The sequence below is a fragment of the Lissotriton vulgaris genome, chromosome 11 (assembly GCF_964263255.1).
Source record: "Lissotriton vulgaris chromosome 11, aLisVul1.2, whole genome shotgun sequence".
Lineage (NCBI taxonomy): Eukaryota > Metazoa > Chordata > Amphibia > Caudata > Salamandridae > Lissotriton > Lissotriton vulgaris.
In genome coordinates, this window is record NC_141699.1 from 199,144,640 (window position 1) to 199,168,000 (window position 23,361).

The window sequence follows — 23,361 nt, forward strand, 5'->3', positions numbered from 1 at the left end:
ACCTACCAGCATGCAGAGGTACTGCTTAGCAAGTTTCTGAATCCGGTCTGACGCTGGGGAATATTCTAAGGTAAGGAATCTGCAGGTAGATAAGAGTCTCTGCCAGATAAGTAATTACTGAAGGTAAATAACTTGTTCAACAGCGTTCTCAGATTCAAAACTGAGTGCATTAACAATAAATATTTCTTAAAAATCACTCAAACAAACGTGGTGTCAGCACTGATTTTCAAGTTTATTTCTGTACAATGCTAGTAAACAGTGTCCTTGTTGATAAAAGAATTTAGAAATGTGGGCTATGTTTCTAGCATATAATGCACTAACAACGTCACAGATGCACTGAAACTGAAAGTTTAGAAAGTTTATTAGAGATTTGCTCTAGTAAAATCAGGAGGCAAAAGACTGTTCTGGATTCTGTACAGTTAGCAAATATTTGGTCACTGACGTTAAAAGCTAGGTGTTTCACAGTATCAAAAGTGCTCATTCAAATTTCATTATGTATGAAGAATCCTAAATATACAAATATATAAAATTACATTATTGGCACCAATGTAGAAAAGACATGTCTCGCAATTAAACGATCCTTCACTTGATTTCTTTCTTGGTCTAAAAGCCATAACCTTTAAATCAGAGACACGTTTATTATTTAACAAAAACACATGATATGTCCTGAACAGCAGTGCTGCCAAAAATTAAATCAGTGCGAAAAAAAGTACCATCTTTTATGTTTGTAGTTTTAAACTGGCGATCTATTTTAAAGGCCAATCATTACGTAGGACTGTGTACAGTACTGAAAAAGTGAAGCCCATGTTGTATGTTTGTTTTACCACAATTAGGGTTCTTATATGACAAAAGATGATAAGGCCCCATCCAGAAGTTGTGCTTTGTAAACGCCAGAAAAAACAGTCAATTTATCTGCTATGCGTATAAAAATGCGTCCTGTATTGTAAACAGTACTCAGTTTACATAATTTCTTCTTTTTCTCAATAATAAATATAAATAAATTTACAAGTAGTAATACTGCCTAGCACAAACATCCATAAAGCACAATACATTATAATTAGTCTAAGATTCTACCCACAGAGACAGGAAATAGAAATTCTACAATCTATACACAGAAATAGATTTCAAGACACCTCAAATTTGTCAGGCCTTATACTTGTAGGTCTCTGATTCAAGTTTGCTTCAAGTGGCTCGACATGGTTTTGCGCTCATAAATAAATACACCTAATAATGTAAAAAAGATGTCAGTGTTCCACATACAAGTTCTCCTCATCTCCAGGGCATTTGTGTTCTTTTCACTTGATCGTACCAGTCATTTGGCTCTTTCACGGCGAGAAATTCAGAATATCAAAATGGCACCTGACCGTGATTCTGTGTACAGAGGTGCAGCAAAATAAAGTGATGACCACGAAGCCTCGGGCAATGATCAATTCCTTTCTCCAATGTGGAGAAGCATATCTCTGCAAAAACTTGTTTTGCACTAGGAAGCCAGCAAGCATCAATGTCTGATTTGTTCTCGTGACTGATATAATCCGGCAACAATTTCGCAGTTTCAGTTGGCAAAAAGGGTGTAATAGGAGTCGTGGGCGTTTGTATATTTAACTTGAAACCAATGACAATGAGGCATTTTAACAAACTGTGCTCTCGGTTGATTGGAATAGTAGAATAGTCAGCTGTCCACCCTGAGTGTGGTACTTTTCAAACTGTGCTCGCTTGCAGCCAGAAAAGGCCAGGACAACATCTCTATGCCCGTTCTGAGTAAAGGTGTTGTAGGCGCGCCCCTACAACTGGTGCAACCTTTAGAGAAGGGCAATGGGCTTGTTGCCCTGAGCATTCAGGTACTGGGGCGAGGACACCGCGTCCAGTGTGGTGTAGGTTGTGTAGAGGCCCGTGACCTGTAAGTCTGAAAAGGATTGTTCACTGCCACTTGACACAGGGGTGAGCCCTGTCGTCCCCAGGTCACAGTCAGAAAGGTGTAGAGGAGAGTTGCTGAAGGCACCGAGGCTATCGAGGTTAAAGCTGTCATCCTTCATTTCTTCCCAAATGTTTCCTAAAAAGATAAGCACAATTTATGTTATTGCTTTTCTTTGCATCTGCTGTCAGGACACATTGACTTAAAAACTGCCAACTTGTTCTCCTAGACAGAGTTGTTTAATCCTGCACCTCTCTAAACTCCTCGCCACAATAAATAATGTCCATTCCTGAGCACTCTAAAAATATATTGCTGTGCATAGCACTCGAGGCAAGGTCTGCCCTATAAACATACCCAAAATGAAATACGGAATTACAAATAGCACAGCATATGCCATTGTTTCCCTGCTCTTTCTTGCTAGTTACATCCCAGAAGGCTGGTAATATCAACCCCACACCCCCTAAGAAATACATACAGAATAGTTGTGAATTCTCAAACTGCAATTTGCTTCCTCGGATGGCTTTGGGCAAGTAAGTGGTCCTTTTACCGCCTATTTAGCAAAGGAAGAGAGCAAAAAGCTGTCCGGCTGCTTGTAAATCAGCCAGGTTTTGAGCTCAAGATAGGAAATAACATAACCTCCGGTTTGGTTAAGTGAACAAAGGAGCTTTTTATCCTTCTCAACCTGGCCTTTTGTGTCACAATATAAAAGACAACCACCACCCATTCATGGAGAAGGCGCATATTACCCAATTTTATCAGTAAGCGATTCATCGCCTCACCTGCTTTGTGCTTTAAGCTTTGAACACAGATCTTACATATGACCCATCGCAGGAAAAAATACGAGCACTGACAAGATACAGCTTTTAACACCTATCTCAGGAACCATCTGTATTGCCTCATTTTGGGTTTCTGCTTATGATATTTTCACAAATGTGTTAGGGAGTCTGAAGTATGTCAGTATGCCATATTTAAATAAATTGACATTTCAGGAAATAATGAATCATCTAGATCAGTTTTTACATAGCCCGTTCTCATTGGGTCACAAAGAAACAGTGACATATCTATGGCTCACTTCTGAAAATCTGATCCAGAAGATTATGGAGTTGATCCCAGTTTAATCATGAAAGCAATCACTTATTTGGAAGACAGCTGAGTCTGTCTAATGTGGATTGGAAGTGATTAAGTATTGGTACCCAAAGTAGTAAGCACCTCCATCTGACTTTACTTCCCCAACTGGAAATCGTAGATCTTGAGTTAATAATCAGTGAGGCAGGGTTACCTTGTAGTGCAAAGTCCATAATGCTCGGGTCCAGAGCATCCACCTCTGTGTTCATGTCTGTTGTCACGTTCATGAAATCTACAGCTGCTTTGTTGATTGCTTGCTGGTGAAGAGGACTATGGTTGATATCGTGAATGGTGTGAAGCGGCGGCGTCTGTGCGGGGGCCGGAGAGGCTGCAGTCATGCGGGACTGGGTCTGGATCTGGTGATGGAGAGGTATTGACTGTAAAGACAATGTCATGACTGCATGAGGCTGTAGCTGGGGAAGAGGGAGCCTGCCGTGGTTTGAAGCCATGTGTGTGATTGTTGAGCCATCACCATCATGATGTTTCTTAGCCGGCCTGCAATGTTCTGGTCTGTCAGTGATCAGTCTGTCCAATTCGTCTGTAAAAAAATAACATCAAAATTGAACTCTACAAAAGGGATCGATAATGCGAACACGTGATTCCTTTGCAACCTGAGTTAGCTAGTTAGACCTTGTTGAGACCATGCTACCACCTTTTTTTTTTCTTTTTCCCAAAAACCTTTATTGTATCAATACGGTTACATACAGGCAGCAACATCAATTATAGGATCAATTCAAGCGTTTGTATCATAAATCACAGTATGCAGATCACAATGCAGAGGAACACGACACAATTATTTAGGAACAACTTCAGGTATAATACAATACAGGTTATCAAGTAATACCATTCCTCTTCCGATGTGCATGGCTACCACCTTTTTTAATAGTGCTTAATTGGTTATGATTTATAACGGATTGAACAGCCCCAGACCATTTTCCTGAACTACAGTGTTACTCCCCCCTGAACAAGTTAGTTCGAACGATTGGTTTTAGTTCTTTTTTGTTACCAAACAGAAGGCATTTCCACAATCCCTTTCAGAGCTGGGTTGACTATTCTTGAAAATGGTACAATTTCATAGGGCTCAAATAGTGCGATGCACTGACACGACTTTTACTGAAAGTATTGGGGATACTGAGTATTACTATTACACTGTATACCATGATATTAATGGGTCTACAGATATATGATATGATTGGGGGCGTACCCCAATGCTTTGCTAAACAAGCATTGGAAATGCAATAGGTCTCGCATTAGAAAAGTTTGAGTTATCGGTCTTGTAAATGTAATAATTTTTTATTTTAAGTTTATGTTTTTATAATTTCAAATGTATTAATTTTGGTATTATAAATGGGAATGTAGTTAGAAATTGCAAATGTGACACCTATTGCATTATTAAATGTACATTTTTAGTATTTCCCTGACATACATGTATTGATATGACAAATTGTAATGTAGTTATAACTTTCGCAAATGTGACACCTATAGCATTTGTAATGCAACATATGTTGTATTTACGTGACTTAGATGTATTGATATTACAAATAACAATGGCTTTTAATTTTTGTTAAATAATACTTAAATAAAAGTGATTGTAATTTATAATGGCAATACCTTAAACTTTTATAAATAACTTTTGTGAAGATTATGTTCAGTTTATTTTATTGTGACGAAAATCCCAAAACAGAAGTGAAATATTAACATCTTTTTGTGACATTTGTAATAAAGCTTGAACCATTGAGAGAACATATTTGAACCAGTTGTTGTTGAATGGTTGTGCAGATTGATGCTGGGGTGGCGCTGAGTGATGCTGTGGTGGTGCTGAGTGATGCAGAGGTGGTGCTGAGTGGTGCTGTGGTGGTGCTGAGTAAATGTAAAATGTAAATTGATACTTGTATGGCGCACTACTCACCCGCAACGGTCTCAAGGCGCTTGTACGAAATACCGCTGTGGAACTTATCCTGGCTATCCCTGTGAGGCGTCCACACCTGGGCACCCCCAAGGTAGAGGCCAGGCATCCTTAGCGTTGTGGGGACCGTTGTGGAGATTAAGCAAGCTATTGCCCAGAGTTGCAGAGTGGGACTCCATGATTGGAATAGGCACCGAGGCGAGAATTATCAGGTCCATGGAATTTTGAGCCCAAGACCCGCCGAGGCGGGGAATTGAACCCTGGTCCCGGGCTAGACCTCTGCATCAGGGTCTGCCGCTCTAATCATTGAGCCACACTTCTCCTGTGTGGAGTGGTGCTGTGGTGGTGCTGCGTGATACTGGGATGGTGCTGAGTGATGCTGCTGTGGTGCTAAGTGATGCTGTGGTGGTGCTGAGTGGTGCTGTGGTGGTGCTGAGTGGTGCTGGGGTGGTGCTGAGTGGTGCTGGGGTGGTGCTGAGTGATGCGGTGGTGGTGCTGAGTGATGTTGTGCTGCTGAGTGATAATGTGGTGGTGCTGAGTGATAATGTTGTGGTGCTGAGTGGTGCTGTGGTGGTGCTGAGTGGTGCTGTGGTGGTGCTGAGTGATAATGTGGTGGTGCTGAGTGATCATGTGGTGGTGCTGAGTGATCATGTGGTGGTGCTGAGTGATAATGTGGTGGTGCTGAGTGATGCTGGGGTAGCGCTGAGTGATGATGTGGTGGTGCTGAGTGATAATGTGGTGGTGCTGTGGTTGTGCTGAGTGATAATGTGGTGGTGCTGAGTGATAATGTGGTGGTGCTGAGTGATAATGTGGTGGTGCTGAGTGATGCTGGGTTAGCGCTGAGTGATGATGTGGTGATGCCAAGGGCAGAAAGGCACAACAAGTGCAAATTTCTTTTAAAACCATCCCTATTTATACGTTTTCCCTGGCACCCTTGGCTGTGTGTGTGCGTGCAGTGCCAGTGTGTGTGCGCAGTGCCGGTGTGTATGTTAAGTGCCGGTGTGTGTGAGCTGCGGCTGTGTGTGTGAGCAGTGCCTGTGTGTGTGTGTGAACAGTGCCTGTGTGTGAACAGTGCTTGTGTGTGTGAGCAGCCTGTGTGTCTGAGAGCATTGTGTGTGTGACAGTAACTTGTGTGTGTGAGGGCAGTGTGTGTCAATGCAACGGGGCTCATGTTATCGACCTCAGAAGCATGAAAAGTACGTGTCTTGGAATGTCTGAGGGCAGCTCGTGTTACAAGCTTGCTTTGAAGACGGTCATGCAGCGCTGGGAGTGGAGCAGATGCTCCTGTTTATGACCTGCAGAGCGCGTGTGAAGTGGGCGTGGATGAAGTGACTGGGGGTGAGGAGGTGTGCAGCCTGGTGTGCTGAAGCCTGGCAGCAGAGGCGGCGCGCGCCAGCAGAGGCGGCGCGCGCACACAAAGTGGCTAAGTGGCTAGTGGCAAATGGACGCACATCAAAGGAGCCGCGAAAGTAGCATGTAAGCAGAGGGCTTTTGTTATTTATTTATTTCCTCCCATCTGTACTAGTGCTCGTGCTCAAATGACCCCGGATAACACGTAAATCATACATGATGAAAGGGCAAGAAATTATGTTGGGTTACTGCCACAATATATGTACAGTTCATGAATGTGCAATTTGTTGTTTGCTGATAGCTGGATTAATAAAGCTAAAAAAAAGTAAAACTTGACATACAGATAATGTGTAAATAAGTATGCGCGTTTGGACATGTTTCACATGTCTCCCTTTTGAAGAGACATAATAACTGCAGGGAAAATAACTCGTTTTACACTTTACTGGTGTGCTCCTGCATTGTGCTTAACGTTTTAAAGAATTTGCATTTTAAGATACTTGGGTTTCTGTGAATTGCTACTTATTTGTTGCTTGATGAAGACGAACTGAGAGGTCAAGTCAGAGCAGGACGCAAGTATACAAAACAAAGCCTTACCTAGCTTAGCCTGCAGAACACTGCTCTCTCTAGCCAAAGCACATACAGACCCGCAAAAGTGGTCACATTAGCATATGTATAGCTGCTTAGTAACAGCTTCCATCCCCCAAAGCCCCCAGCCCCTCTGATGCTCCATGCATTTCACCCAGGAACAGGTAGTTTAAAAGCAGCTAGTGCTTGCAATGAGTCGCGCAATGTGAGCTTCCCAGAGATGTCTGGCAAGTGTACGTGGTTTGGAAATGGGGGATTGCTTATAGACTGGCCATTCCTTGATATAGGGTCACACATTTTGAAATACGAGTTACAAATATTTTATAACAACATAGAATAATATAAAAAGTGTGACAAACTCGCACGAAGTGTATAAAAAATATAGAATGCGTCTGAGTATTTTCTGGCCTCACAATGAACCTTGACCTTTAATTACATACTGTTTTTCAGCGGGGATCCTAAAAAGTAATTTAATTAATGAAGGCGAAAAATCAAAAAAAGTTTAAAAAACAAGTGTTAGAAATGAAGTGTGATAGTATGACATCCTATTAATCTAAAGATTATTGTCAGCTGAGATAACATGAGATTAAAACAATTACCAGAGCATAGGGAGGATGAGGAAGACGGGGCAGACTGAGGCAGCTGGAGAATGAGGGAACGTGAGAGAGTGGTCACATGACAATGTGCTTGTGACTTCTATCACCATACACAGAGATGTTGCGAGGCTGGTCGCCTGTTTGCTGTTTAATTAAAGGACGGCGAGAGGAGGCCCGCATTGTGCTGTCCAGTGGTAGCAGAGTCTATACCATGGTGAAAGTAACAAGTTTAAATACAAGCATTGGCAATATAATACAAGAACATCTCCGAAAGAAAATACAACGCTTTCTATGGAGGACAGGAAAGGTGGGCATAAATAGTTGTGGGTGAATCAGGCTGGTGGCCTGAGAAGCGTCTGTGAAGCAGGGGGCGGGGAGCCGAACCCTTTGATGTAGCTCACGGCCTGGCGGCCATGAAAAAAAGCAATTAGGGGGGAGGAGAAGTGAGGCCAGCGCGCACGCTGGGGAACCTTGTGGGAGCGAGGCTGATGGCTTTGATGTGGGGAAATGCGCGTGCTTGTGTTCACGTGCACTGCATGAAATCGCCAGTTTGGTTAAGCTCTGGATAAGCCCCTATATATCTCGCCAGCAATGCGCAAGCGCATTAGCAGGCGAGACCTAAAAAGTATTTTGAAATATGTCTTGTGCAATGCTGGTAACTTAGCTGTTTCCCTGTCAATACAATAAATGGCAATAAAAATATGTTTGAAATAAGAAAGAAATATGATGGATTGAACAGAATTGTTTTATGGGCTAACGTGGCATGCATCAATCACACCTAGCTGGCAAGGCAAAGATTCTAGGGGCCAACTCACAAAAAATAAATACCCAATTCAGAAATCTAGGCATCATGCAGTTCCTTCTACAATTTGTGTACGGTATGAAGTTTTATAGGATTCACAGACATACCAAACAGCATAGTTGTGTATCAAACTCAGATTGTAGAATTCTCCAACTGCATTACTCTTACTTCTGAAAAATGCCTGAAGGCAGTCAGTCTGTAGGGGTGTTACAGAAATGTGCAATTGTTCATAAAATTTTTAATTTTCAGATTCAATTCTTCTTTTTATACCAAGCTGGAACATATTTTTCTAGGTTGAAATTGCTATGGACGTTTTTCGGTGCTTTTCAGCCTGATTTTGCACACTTATTCCTGCACTGCAGATTGTCCGCAGATGCAAATTTGATTGACAACTGTCCTTTGACAATTTTCATTAACAAATGGAGTTAATGGTTGGGGGAGGGTGATACCCTACTCAAGCAGGAACCACAATATCGGTCAGGGTGAAACACAAACAAATCACAAATGAACACATACTTAATCCTCTGGTAACTTTGCCTAAAACAGTCAGGCTTAACTTAGGAGCAATGTGTAAAGGATGAATGCAGCCTTTCAAACAATAATAAAGTGAAAACACATCACTAGAAAAATCCTTCACCAATTTATGAAAACGGAGTAAAATTATTAGATACCAAAACCAAAACGATAACAATCCAATCAGTAAAACTGAGATATGCAATTTTAAAGATTTATGTGAAAACAGTGCCTAGAAGCACAAAGACTAACTGTGGTTATCTGGTCGCACTGGACCAGGACACAGTCACAAGTTCAGACCAACTATAATGGAGTGCAGGCCAGATAGAGGGACCAAGTTAGGCCCACAGAACAACAGTACCTTGAATCCTAGTTGTGGAGCATTGCAATAGTCTACATCGTGGATGTGGTTCCGAGGAGCTGCAATGCGAGATCCTGCAACAAGTGGGTTGCAGTGCGAAGTCCCACATCAAAAGTGCGTCGCACACCGGCTGGTTCCGAAGAAGTTGTGGGACTTGCGATGCAGAGCCCTGCATCATTGTCAAGGATGCCATCGACGAGCGGCTTACGTTGCAAACGCCTCTGTTAAGGATGCATCGCGCAGCGGCAGTTCTAAGGAGACTTTGGGCAGCGAATCGAAACTCCTGTGTCAGGAATGCGTAGCACACGATGATTCCGAAGCTGCGAGGAGAGGCACTACGCTGCATTGATTCTGCCCACATAACCATCACTGGGCTGGCAGAGTACCTTCAGGTCCCCTTCAAAGAGTCCAAGACTAGGGGGTGTACCACTTGGGGAGGACAAAACTCAAAGCTTGCGGAGTACAGGTGCTGGTTTTTTGGAGCCTGTTCTGTCCATGAGGCTCTGATCAGGAGGCAAACCAGCTGGCACTTGGAGTCACTTTGAAGGCCCTGCGTTCATGATGCAAGTCCAGTCCTTGGGCAGCAGAGCAACAGTGTGGCAGTCCTTCTTGCAGAGCATCACAACAGTCCTTCTGAGTCTTTCAAAGGTCTAGAGGTGTAGTGAAGAGTTGTATCTGAGGTGCTCGTATTTATACATGGTGTCATCTTTGAGACAGGAGCAGGTTCTGGAGGTTTCCACCTCCAGAGGGGTTTGGAATTTCCTGCCTCCCTTCCCTGGCCCAAGCTTGTCTAGGGTCACAAAAACAGTGTCAAACACTTTGTGAGTCTGCCCAGGCAGAGCTTTTGTGATTTGCAAGTGTGGTAGATGGCAGCTCCTCCCCTCCTAAAGTCTGAGATGGCTCATCCCCTGCCAACACGATGGCCCTTCCTTTCACTGTTTGGAAGCAGTACACGAAGACAAACTGCCATCTACACCTAGTTATGGACTCAGGATACAGGCTGCAGACACCAAGGACAAGAAAACGTCAACTTTCTAAAAGTGGCATGTTCAGAATTGTGACTTAAAATCCAACTTTATATAAACAATAGAATGAGATCGTGCACTGCGTAGGTTTTTCTGAATTTTGTTGGGATACCGTGCTCTAGAAAATCGTTCCCCGCTCAGGAGCGTAATATACAATATCCGGGTAGCATCTCCGCTACTGTGGAAATGTCTTTCTGGGCACAGGTGTTTTAGTGCTGATAATTACAGCAAGGCTAAACAAAAGATGCTCGGAAACGGTCGTTGATTCATATGTTTTTAGTTTTCAAAACATCAATTTTTGATTTTTTTTGCCTTCTGTTATCGCTTCAAATAAACATGTTGAAGTATTTCATCATACATCTTCATAGTTATTACGTGTAGATTCCATCCCTATGCATTTCGGCACTGGGCCTTCGTTAGGGGAATATCTACAACAAATGTAAACAACAACTTTCACTATTGGGAACTTCCACTTAATAAATCACCACCACCTGCGCATGCTGCCATTCGTGGTGTAGCGTAACGCAGGTCTTACCGGATGTGGGTGCAAACTTCAAAGTGATCTGTGTGCTCACGGTGAAATTATCTGCGAACGTGTAGTTGGGGGTGCCCCTGGGTGAAATTAAAAACGTAAACATATACCCGGAGTGATGGGAATGTCATGTGATCACGAAAGTGACAGTGAAAATTATATATTTGTCGTATAACGTAAAGAGTGCAAGTGCAAGTTTCAAATAAATCCGTGTGCTCAAGGTGCAATTATCTGTAAACGTGTGGTTGGGAATGTCTCTGGGTGAAATTAAACACGCGAAAACGTGCCCGGAGCGGTGGAAGTATAATAGGTTCACAAGCGTTGCAGTGAAAATAACGCGCTTATGTTATGCGCGCCTTGCTGTTCAGACAACAGCTACGTGTTAAGTGCAACTACGGTGATGTGCTGCGGCTTAAGGAGGGGTAATTTTATGCGCTTACCTATTCGCAAACTAGTGGTTCTGCACTCGTGGCTGCTGGCCTGCGACTCCGTGTCTGCTGTTGGGAGTCGAATCAGCGTGTGATGCAAGGGGGCGTGTTTAAATCCGGAAATGGCGTTGCGCGAGTGCTGTGTATAATAAAGTTATGTGCTGACAACCTGTCAACGTAGCGTGCGTAAGAGATAGTGTAAGCCACGATAAAAACAATAATGAATAAAAAAGAGAAGTGACATATGTTATTAATCGGACGCTGTGTGCGCTGGGCAAAATAATAATAAAATAAATACCAAGTAACTGATGTTCAATGTCACGGGTGTTGTGATCATATCACGGAATGTGTTTAACTACAGGATTGCTCTAAGCTCAAGTACCAGATACAGATATGTACAAATATTTACAAATAACAAGTAAATTCTGTCCACTCGTTCATCCCATTGGGCTTCAATGTGTTTAGATGATAAATCCAAAAATTCTCCCTCATGAGTAACGTTTTCTTATTGTCCTTTCCTTCACTTCGTTGGATGATCTCCAGTATGCGTGCTTTGATTTGGCTTACTTGGTGGTTGGCCTCAATAAAATGTGCAGCTACTACTGACTTCATAGACTTGGTTCTTATGTTGCTCTTGTGTTCGTTTAAGCGGGTTTTCAACTTGCGTTCAGATTGTCCTATGTACGCCGTGCCACAAGGGCATTTGAGCATATATACAATGTTTGATGTATCACATGTGGCACCCACACATAATAAAATCTTATGGGCTTTTATGGGGTGTGTAATGGAATCTCCTCTAATGATATTATGGCAATTATTGCAGTTCCAACACGGTGTAGTACCTCTGTATTGATGTGTGTCTTTTCTCTCGGTAGGGTGTTTGATGATTTCCCCTAAGTTTTTAGATCTTGTATATGCAAATGTAGGTTCATGCATAAAGATGTTGTTGAAATCTTGTTCCATTCCTAATAAAAAACAGTGTCTCTTGATGATTCTTTTGTAATGATGGCTCATGGTGAAGTATTTGCTAACGCAAGTTATTTTTTGTTCCTTTCTCTGCGTTTGTGTGGCCAGCAGTTCTCTTCTGCTTTTTCGTATAGACCGATACCCTCGCAAAGGTTTCGCAGATGGCGAGAAGAACTGGGATAGACGGATCCGGGTTTGTGAGGTATACCAACACATCGTCTGCATACAGAGAGAGACGATCTTCCCAACCCTCACGCCATTGAATACCCCTTAGCAGAGGGGCTTGCCTGATCATAGCCGCCAGAGGCTCCAGCACCAGCGCAAATAAAATCGGTGACAGAGGGCAGCCCTGCCGGGTCCCTCACGCCAACGGGATATCACTAGACATGTGCCCATTAGCTGTAACATGAGCCAGTGGGTTCGTATATAGGAGGCGCACCCAGGCACAAAATTTAGGGCGGAACCCCAAATGAGGGAGGACTGCGAATAGGTATCTCCACTCTACCATATCAAAGGGCATCTTTGCATCTAGGGACAGAATCACTGCAGGTTCTGACAGGGACGGTGCCCTCACCAGTACCCAATGTAAGCGCCTGAGGTTGAGTGCCGTGTTCCGGTTGGGCATAAAGCCCGACTGATCTGGGTGTATTAAACGTGGTAATTACGGCATTATTCTATTGGCGAGCAGTTTTGCTAGTATTTTTGCTGCAGCATTTAACAATGATATAGGGCGGTACGAAGTACTTTCAGTAGGGTGCTTACCGCGTTTGGGGATTGCCACTATCGTCGCTATTCTCTGGTCAAATAGCAGCTCGCCCCTCTGCAAGCTGTCTTGTACATTGCTCGCATATACAGACAAATAGTGTATGCCACTTGTTTATACCAGTTCACCGGGATGCCATTGGGCCCCAGTGCTTTACCGGATTGTAGTGATCTGATTGCCAATTGTAGCTCCTCATCTGTGAGGTCGGCCTCCATTTCATCAGCCTCCTCTGGAGTCAACCTCGGCATGTCTGTACGTGATAACGACTCTGTTACTGCAACGCTTGTTACATGTGCTATCGGCGTGTATACTTTGCGAAAGTAGTCCGCTAAAATATTCACTATCTTTTCTGGATCTGTCACTAGTTGTCTCTCTGCATCCCATATCTGCTGTATACCCTTAGGACTTGCCTCCCTCCTGTCTAGCCATGCCAGTAGTTTGCCAGCTTTATCTCCTACGTCATATATTTTGTGTTTCGTCGCCACTAGGTTGGCCATCGTTCTTTCGCGTAAATAGCATCTGTGTTGTTGTTGCCTGATGTGTAGTGTGTGTGCCGTGTCCAGTGTTGGGTCTGCTGTATGTTGCGTGTCAGCCACTTGCAGTGCTAATTCTAACTCTAATAGCTCCCTCTGTTGCTCCCGCTTGTGCCCCGATATGGACGATATTGCTTGCCCTCTAAAGACCGTCTTGTATGCTTCCCACACCATTGCGGATGAGCGGACTGACCCAGTATTTTCTGCAAAAAATTTTTTGTGGTGTTACGGAGGTCTTTTCTTATACTAGGGACGCCTAAGGGACCAGGTTGAATAGGGAATACCCTCCGCCGACTCTTTTGGTAGTAAGATTCTGGTAACATCACAGGGGAATGGTCAGAGATGCCCCTCGGTTTAATTGCGACCCCCTCAACATTCTGCAGGGTGGTTTCCAGCATCAAAAAATGATCCAATCTAGTCAAACTATTGTGTACTGTTGAGTGATACATGTATTGTCGCTCCGTTGGGTGCAAGTGTCTCCAAACGTCCGCCAGCTCCAGTGCATCAACGAAACCCTGTAAGCGTGAGGTCCCAGATGCTGATGATCTAGCCGGGTATTTGTCAATTGTGGCATCTATAATAGCATTAAAATCGCCCCAATGATAAGGTCTCCCTCCGGCAGTGTCAACAAGAAGTCGTTAAGCGCTGGGAGTGCCACTGTGTGTAAAGCGGGCGGAACATACACCGATACCATGTTACAGAGTCTCCCCTCCCATTGTCCCTGGACCGCGGCGAACCGCCCCTGATCATCTGCCTTTGTCTGTAAAACCAAGAAAGGATAGTTTTTCCGCAGCAGTATTCCCGTCCCTTTGGAACCAGTTGAAAACTCAGAATGGATTACCATCTTATACCCCCATCTATCCAGCGCCTTACACGTCGTCCCCACTAAGTGTGTTTCCGCGACCGGTGTTACCCACTGGCCTCCATCCTTCGAGCCAATCATGAGCTGCCTCCGGTGTCTCAAAGAACCATGTCTGTCCCTCTGCCACCACTCTAAGTTTTGCGGGGAAGAGCATTGAGTAAGGCAACTTCTGCGCCCGCAGTGCTTTTTTTACCTCCAAAAAACTGCGCCTGCGTCTGGAAACTGCTGCCGTATAGTCCGGGAAGGTGACCATTGCGTTTTGAACGCGGATGGGCGGGAAGTTAAATAGTCTGGCGAGTATTGGTCTTGGGGGAGCCCCTGGCTTGGGCCTGCCCCCGGGAACTCTATGGGCTTGCTCCACAGAAAAGAAACTTGAGAGTCCCTTAGGTTGCAATCTTGTTTTCACCAGGTCTTCCACATAGAGGTCCATTGCTTGAGCGCCTTCACTCTCCGGAACACCAAGGATGCGCACATTATTCCTCCTTGAACGCCCTTCCTGGTCGTCCAGCTTCTCCACTAGCAGTTTATTTTCTGTTTCGAGGCGGGGAATGGCTGTCTGTAACTCTGAAGTGTCCGCCACCAATGATTTAGTGACTATCTCCACCTCTTTAACTCCGTCTGCCATTTTGTGAAAGTCTGCGCGTAATAGGGAGACATCTGTGGAGATCGTCCCCACTGTGGTCTGCACACTGGAAAATGCCTTCATGATATCTTCCAGCGTAACCTTCTTCGCCCCTTCATTGTCCGCCCCCTTTCCTGTGGACGTGCACCCCTCTGTCAGTGGTGGAAAGCCCTTATCTTAGGCGTATTTATCCAGTTTGTATTGCGTAGTTTGATTTCCTGGACCGCTGCTCGACATGGTGCAATCGTGGGCAGAATGAGATACTTGCTATGCAATGTTCTACTCACGGTCGGTTATGGCTCCTTTGGGGTTCTGTGTGATAGGCCCCACACGTGTCCTGGTTTGGGGACAAGGCGGCGGGTGGTATGCGCACACTACTATCACACCGTTTAAAATGCCCACGGGGGAATGACTGTACGCCATGCCCGCACCGGCTTATGGCCGCCAGCCCCTGCCGTGCACACTGTGTAATGAAGTCCCTAGTGTCCACCAGTCCCTGTAGGATCTCTGTATATGTAGGGCAATCGGCTCTCCTGCACCGCCTCACTGCTCACCTCGTTACTTAGCACCTTTCAGCTCCGCAGGACCCAGGTGTCCAAGTGTAACCACGATACTGGGCCGCACCGTGCCCGCGTCGCGTCCTTCGCCTCTGCCCCCTCCTTAGCGGCCGTGATCGGGCCCTGCACAGTGTTCAGCTTCCTAAGAGTGTACCATGCTCGTTCCAGCGCCGGTTCGCCTCACGCCGTATTCCAAGTCATCCACCGGTTCTTGGGGTACTGTGGGCCCGGGCCTCTGTATGTCTGGATAGGCCGCTGTCGGTTGAGCGCCGCACCCCGCTGGCCTATTCGAGCCTCTCGGCTATGCGTGAGGGGGGCTCATCACTAGCACCTCTGCCTGCAGTAGTCGGATCACAGTGCCAATCCACTCAAGTTATTCGCCTCCTGTCTCTTCCGTCTGGCAGCTGCGGCGGCCCAACGGGGATCAGCGGCGCGGCTGTTGCGTTATTTCTGGGCCCCGTCACGCCAAAGGCGGAGTCTTCGTTGCGTTGTCCGCGGTCTTGGGCGTCACTGGGTGTCTGTGAGGCACTTCGTCTTTATAGTGGGGCATGCGCCCGCCTGCGCCGGCCTGCCGCCCGCCGCGCTCCTCCTCACTCGCACCTCATTCCTGGGTCTCCCACAACTTCAGGCCGCGGTCTCAACCTCCTGACCAGGCCGCCACAGGTCCCGCCTTGTTTCTGTCGTCTCTCGGCTACGGATGTTTCCGGGATTTTCACCGGTTCTCTCCGTTTGGTCCCGGACCTCACTCCCAGCCTCTGGAGAACCTTAGGGTATCGGATTAGTGATCGGATAGATGCGAAGGGCTATGCCGTCCCTAGAGCTCTTCAATTAAGCAGCCATCTTGCTCTGCTGTTAGCCACGCCCCCCTGTAAGTCAATTTTAACCTGACAGAATCCTAAGGCCAACAAAATCAAGATCAGCAAAGATATGGAGGAGTAAGCCAAAAGGTTTGGAGGAAGATCACCCTAAGGCTGACAGATCTAACGTACACAGATTGTGTGAACCCGGAGCTGCCATTTTATGCCATAAATGGAGCGTTGTGCTCACCTAAGTGGAACAAAAAGCATTGTGAATCAGGATCACAGTACCAATGTTATTCGCTAACACATGTAGTAATGTGCAGGGGGTTCAGCCTACTTTCATCTCCTAGAACCAAGTATTAATTTGGAAAAGTCTTTGATTTAGCCACGGATATTTAGAACAGGTACTTGGCCTGCTATTCAAGTATAATTTTTGCTGCATGCTGGTTCAAAATACATACAAATCTGCCAACACTCATAATTTACTAACCCTAAGAGAGATGGGAATGTGCTAAATGCTTTAGAGTAAAATATGTCCTTATAGCCAAATTTTGATTTGAGCATGGGAAAATATGGCAACAAGATAGCTAATAGACAATCCGGAAAGAAATTTAAAAAAGCTCCTCTATGTCATGTACTGTTTAAAGCTGACCATTTTCTACTCGATAGTATATTTTTGTGTAGTTCTTTAAAGCACCCAATGTTTTATGTGCCCAAGACTTCCTGTGATGACGGAGTCAATCTATTACACAAGGTTTACTTCCATATATCAATTTTTATTCTCCTATTTAGATTTGTATACCTCTATTTGGATTTACTTTCTAAAAATATCCACGGCTGATATTTTGTTACAATATATAAAGAACAGCCCCTTAGCTAAACAGGCTTGTAGGTTCGATTATTCAGATTCAAAATAGAAAATTACGTGAGAGGAGGTTCTGAATTTGTAAAAGAAAGACTGCCAGTGCCAGAAGCTCTGCTCAGAAGCCTGCGGCCTCTGTAATTAAACATGGGCATGATTAATACCAAGTCTGTTTGTCTTAAATCCACCTCACGCCTCTTTAATCCACTAATAGACAGTCTCTGGCCATTTTTCTCACTCTAGCGGGTGCTGCTTTCTCCCTTTTTAAAGGTTTTTTTCCATTTTTCTCTTCCTCTGTGTTTTAGATCTGAGTGTTTTTCAATCTCTGCGCTCAGTAAATATCTGATATGGAAAAATATGTGCTGGTGACCCCCACCACAACCCACCTGCTCAAATTAAGCACCGGTGAGAGGACTGATATCACTGACGTATCCACAACAACAAAGGGAAGGAGTGGAAAAAGCTATCTAATATATCCTCCAAAAGGTATGTTACATACAATGTTACATAAGCGGATACAGAGGAAAAATTGAGATGGTAAAGCATGCTATGGATCAATGGTTTTCGTAATTTTTTTAAAAGGGGCACCATACAGTGAAGTTACTCCTATAGGCTTTCCAGTCTACCTTCCTCTACTTTGTTTTTCCTAGATTTTGGCGTACCCAAAATTCTATGTGATTGACTATCTCAAGTATGTCACAATGGTCATTGTCAGATTCAAGTAGTAGCAAAAAGATCTGGAAAGTCCAAGATTACAATTTGCTTCAAGAAACAGAGCTACAACACACTAAGGTTTCAAAAGAGCTACCACTGGATGTGTGCTCAAATCAGTGTTTTCAGAAGAGAAGAATCTTTCTTTCACTCTGGCAGTTACTTTTGCATATATCTGGAATACTTGTCTGTGGACCTTCATTTTAAAAAAAGGGCACCATGCAGTGACGTCAATCCAACAGGATTCCCAGTCAACCTTCCCCTACTACAGGGATCTATTGACAATTTTTTTCCCCTCTGTATCGTTTTATCCGATATTGTATATAATTGACTGTCTGAAGCATGTCGCAATGACCACTGTTTGCTGGGCTCAAGTAGTTGCAGGAAGAGCTGTAAAGATTGCAATCTGCTTCAGGTTACACTGCTAAAACTCATTTAGGTTTCAAAAAGAGTTAGCACAGGATGTGTACTCTAATCAATGTTTTCTGAAGAGAAGGATCTTTCTTTTACTTTCGTGCATATTTGAAATACTTGCCTTTGGACCTTCTGTCTTCTCAATTTGAAAGCATCTGCCTATTTCATTTAAGAGAAACCACCTATTTCAGTTTTGCCTTGAACTGCATAGGTAAATGCCTATATCTACACACGACTCCAAAGATCTAACAGGTCCAATAATGGTTCTCAATTCTTACTTTCTGTAGCTACAGCATGCATAAAAGAGGAGCAGCAACTTCAGATGCAAATAGCTGACCTTTTAAAGATTCACAAATTTTCCTCCTTACTATCATTCTGTGTTTTGTTAAGTCAGGGACACATGGATTTTCTCGGTGGCTCAAAAATGTCAATCAATCCACCATTGTCACATTTTAAAAAGCAACATCTTCCAGGTCTAGATGCTTAAACACACCACACACCGATTACTACAATGTAACCATAAATTATTCCGAAAGAAAGTGTCAACCTAACTTGGAAGCAAGCTCATGCAGTAATATTTCAGTTCTGAAATGCTAATTGAAGATGTGCTATGGAAAAAGGCTTAAGCAAAGTTAGGCTGAGTGGCCTGCTGTAACTTGCTGCCTTTAGCTACATCCAATGAGAATTAATAGTGTTGGAGCACTTCTTTTTAACCTAAAAATGTCCTGCCCAAAACAAAAACTGTGATTGGGCTGGATTTTATGTTAAACATCTTCTTTCATTAACCACTTTTCTTTAGCTTGTGAATGGAGCAAAATAAAATCAATGAACTTTTGAACTCTCAGAATTATGACATGATTATCTGCTTTACCTCACAAACATGGATATCTTTCATGAACTTACCTGGATTAGCCATACTCCTGCGAATTGCTGGTAAATCTTTTCGCTTCCATTTCTGCATTTCTTCTTCCATTTTATCAATTTTTGCAGGGTTGAGAGCCCAAAGGCAACCTTTTCTGGAGGATCCACTCATCTTATTCTCCACTTTCTCAAAGCATTTATTCAAGGAGAGGTTGTGTCTGACAGAATTTTTCCAACCATCTGGTGCTGTCTAAATAAGACAAATAGAAACATGTTAAAACATCTTCTACAAAAATTAATATAATCACCATAATTGAGATATGCAAACTAAAAAACAAAGAACTCCATTCTAAGTTTTCTTTGTAGTCTAGTGTGATTTATTTGAAAGTTCTCTTTGAAGTCTGGTGTCATTTATTTTACTGCTCCAGTTACATTTGACATTTAAACAAAGAACAAACTACCCTTACATTTGACATCTAAACAAAAAAACTGCCCCTTTGTACTCTTTTGTGCTCCTTTTTCTTTTTCCTTCCCCTTTCCTGATGACCTTCCGACTTTCCTTTGTTTTAAACGTGGTGGCTCCTTGCTTTTTCTTTTCCTCCATTTGCTACTTGTTAATAATCCTGTACTACCCCCGCATCTTATCCTACAACCCTGAGTGTACTTACCTCTTTAGCATGTGTTTAGTTATGATGGATAATATCACTGCTGGTTATACTAAGCATCAAACTGTGGTATACTTCCTACAGACATGTTCACTCGATAGATTAATTAATAGCAGTAACATAAATATTGGGCTATTTTCGGATAGGATGATGGTTATGTGACCTGAAAAAAATGTGGCACACCCTACTATGTACTCTTTGATATTTGCACAACTGCAACAATGCTCAATTATTGAAGTAACCTATAACAAGAAATTGATTAAATCCATTAAAGCTTTCTAGAGTGTTTATCAACGAGATTATCTATGTTGTCAACTCCATGTTATTAAAATCACTTTGGTCAAATTCTTAGGGTACATTGGTAAATCTTTATCCGTTTGCTTAATTTTTACAGCTACGCCAGTGCTTACCTTGAAGTATGGGAAGTGTTCCTTCATGAAGCTATAAATCTCGCTCACTGGAAGGCTTCCAGATTTGCTGTTCTTCAAGGCCATTGCAATTAGACAGCTGTAATAAAACAGTGCGATATCAGGCCCATTCTTCAGCTTCACACTGATGACTCAAATTGGAAAATATATACAGATCTGAAGCCACGCTGTACCCCAGAACTGCCTGCTCTCATTAATTGTTCTACATTTAAATGCCCATATATATTCTAAAAAGAGCACAAAAAAGTGATGGATAGGACACGAATTAATTTCAGCCACTGGTAAATATTTGGGCTGCATCCCATTCCATCGTTTTTTCACCTATAAAGCCACCTTACATTTGAGCCAACCATTTGCAAATCAGTCTTTACCCTGCTCCAATAGGAGCAGTCCAGCCTGAACTGCCAAGCCAGGTCCTCTCTAAAGTTGAACACAAGAAACCCAAGACCTGTTTCTTCCTGATTGGGGCTCGTCAGTCGGTGCAGCGTGGTTCCACTAGTAAAGTGAGCACAGGCCCATATCTGGGCAAATCATCGCACTTAGGGAGTCGCACCAAAGTATACAAAAAAAGAGGTGGGTACATGATTGAATGAATCTCAGCCACTGGCAATTACTTGGGTACGCATGGTAGTCAATTGTCCAAAACGGTGGACTGGAATCTGGCCCAGAGTGAATGTCAGTGGCTGAGATTAATTCAAGGATTCCATCCATCGCCTTGTTGTTGTTGCAGCACATATAGTCTATGAAATTACATACATATTGAATTCAGAACGAGGGATTCTGAGAACAGATTTTCTCATGTGGTAAGGATCTGGAGAGCTTTGCTGGTGAGATTTAACTTTGGCCAAAAAGCTCCAATTAATTTGTTTACACATTCACAATTTTCCACAGCCGAAGGCACCTTATTTAATATTGCATCTTTAATAGACCTATGGATCTGTGTATGCATTGTCGCTGAACACTCTAGTGAATAGTATTGCTTAGATCATTTCAATGTGATTATGTGCAACAGACACTAATTATCAGTATGTCTACAAAACACTGATATCTTTGGTGTGAAAGCAAGTCAATACATGGTAGGTGTTTATTGTACAGAAGAATCTATTTCTAGGGCTCTGTTGACCTTTCTGAGTTTATAGCACACTATGAAATTCAGACCTTGAGAATTTGAGAATAGTCAGATTTAAAAGTTGAAAATAATATGATTTGTTCAGACCCCTGATCACTGTTATGTTGATGTGCTGAGGCCACAAAATAGAATTAGAAATGTATTAAAAAAATACGAAAGCAACAGTTTGTTTTTGTGTGAAACGGAAAAGGGGATGAAAACCTATAGCTTGCATTTCCTTGTTGATGGCAATGAAGATTAGAACGCACTATCAAATGTACTCTAGTCTATAATCCAATCATTGCAAGTAGAAGTTTCAACTTTGAATGTGTTTTCCGAAAATATCAGCACATCAGACATTAAAAAATGTACTGGTGGTATTTTCCCAAATCAAACACAGAAATCTAACATCTTAGTCATTTTAAGCTATATGTATTTGTTTTGTGCTATTGGGGAGGGGGGGGGCGGTCGGTTTGAAACAGCTGAAATACTTTAGGGTCAAGCTGAAGGCATTTATAATATTTAACAACTTTAGAGCTATGTTATGTAGACAAGATGCATACAACCCTCCCATACTATGTGGAAAGATAAAGTGGCTGATTGTCTCAAAATAAGCTTTCAAAGTATCACAAATGTTTATCACACTGAAGGTAGGTTTGCAAAATAAACGGAGTGAAAAAATTCAAGCTTCAGATTGATAGTTATAGAAACAAATATTCTGATGTTGAGTGCTCATAAAAAAACACTAAAGTGTCCTGCATCAGAAGTGAATGTTTTAAAATGTCTCTCATACATTGAACTGTAACCTGGAAATATATTAAATACCCTTTTACTGAATTGAGAAGTTTTTTCATAGTACAGACCACAATGAATGTTTATCCGCCGCTAAGGTCACTGATTTCTGCAGCCTCTTTTATGGAACCAGTGAAGTCATTAATATTAATTGGTACACTTGGAGGCAAAATCATTAAAAAGGAAACACAATAGTTACATTTAGTTTAATTTGAAAAACTATGAGTTCATTGGTTTGAGGCAACCACGGCTATGTTCAGCTGAACACCATCATTACCTGTATGAATAGATGGGCTTTGGAAAGTTTTTAGGGTGCAAATCCTGAGCATTGTGAGGAGTGAGACGTGGCTGCGCATACTGGGTCGGAGATCCATATGACGCTGTATATATTCCTGAAGGTGAACACTGAGGATAAAAGAGAAACAGTTTCACAGATTTGCCCTGAAAAAACATATCTTGGATAACAAGAATGACAACGTACATGGAAGGAAACTTGACCCTAATAGAAAACAATGTCACTGAAAGATGGAAGAAAGCTGAGTGTGTGTATGTAAAATACCTGACAAATTTAAAGCGGAGGTAGTAGTAGTAGTAGTAGTAACTGAGCTTATAATGCACCTGGTTACACTTAGCAGTGTGTCCCCGCGCTGTACCGCTGAGGAACCCATCCTGGCCTGTTCCTGTGAGGTGCCCACTCCTGGGCACCCCAAGGTGAAGCCAGGCACCCTTAGTGATTAGGGCCGGTGTGGAGATTAAGAAAGCTATTGCCCTGAGTTGCAGAGTGGGACCCATGATTAGAGTGGGCACCGTGGCGAGACTTATCGGGTCCGCGGACATTGAGCCCAAGACCTCTGCATCAGGGTCTGCCGCTCTAACCAGTGAGCCACACTTCTTCACAAAGTAGGCGAATCCTTACACTCACCAGCAAAGTTGGGTGAAGTTGGAATCACTCATTCCTGCAGCTGGATGTCGAACCCAAGATGATTGGGACTTAAGCTGCAGATTTTTATTTTCCCTACTGCCCTGAGTGGTAACACAATATTTACAATTTTGCAACCATAAATCCCATTCCACGCTGCCAGAAGTCAGACCTTGGGGCTTCCAGGAGGGGGATGCGATGTAAGCTGCTGCTTACCTAACCTGGGAAAGGGTAGCTGTTGCCTTTAGGCCCTGAGGGTCAGTGTGGAAATATGAATTCGCACTTCTGAGCAAAGGCCCTTTTTCACTCCTTTTGTTTAAGCTACACACTTCCCGACCTAGGTCACATTATGGAAAGTTGCAC

General features: G+C 43.2%; 1 protein-coding gene across 1 annotated transcript in view; it reads right to left on the reverse strand.

Annotated features, from left to right (window-relative positions):
* Positions 1–225: 225 nt before the first annotated feature.
* The window catches only part of FOXN4 (forkhead box N4), a 66,019-nt gene continuing 42,883 nt past the window's right edge, over positions 226–23,361 (reverse strand). Inside the window, exons 6-10 of the mRNA XM_086944723.1 lie at positions 22,357–22,484; positions 20,162–20,258; positions 19,129–19,336; positions 3,192–3,575; positions 226–2,050 (exon numbers count right to left, since the gene is read on the reverse strand). Of these exons, the coding sequence (XP_086800849.1) occupies positions 1,800–2,050; positions 3,192–3,575; positions 19,129–19,336; positions 20,162–20,258; positions 22,357–22,484 (1,068 nt within the window). The 3' untranslated portion in view covers positions 226–1,799. The remainder of the gene's footprint in view (positions 2,051–3,191; positions 3,576–19,128; positions 19,337–20,161; positions 20,259–22,356; positions 22,485–23,361) is intronic.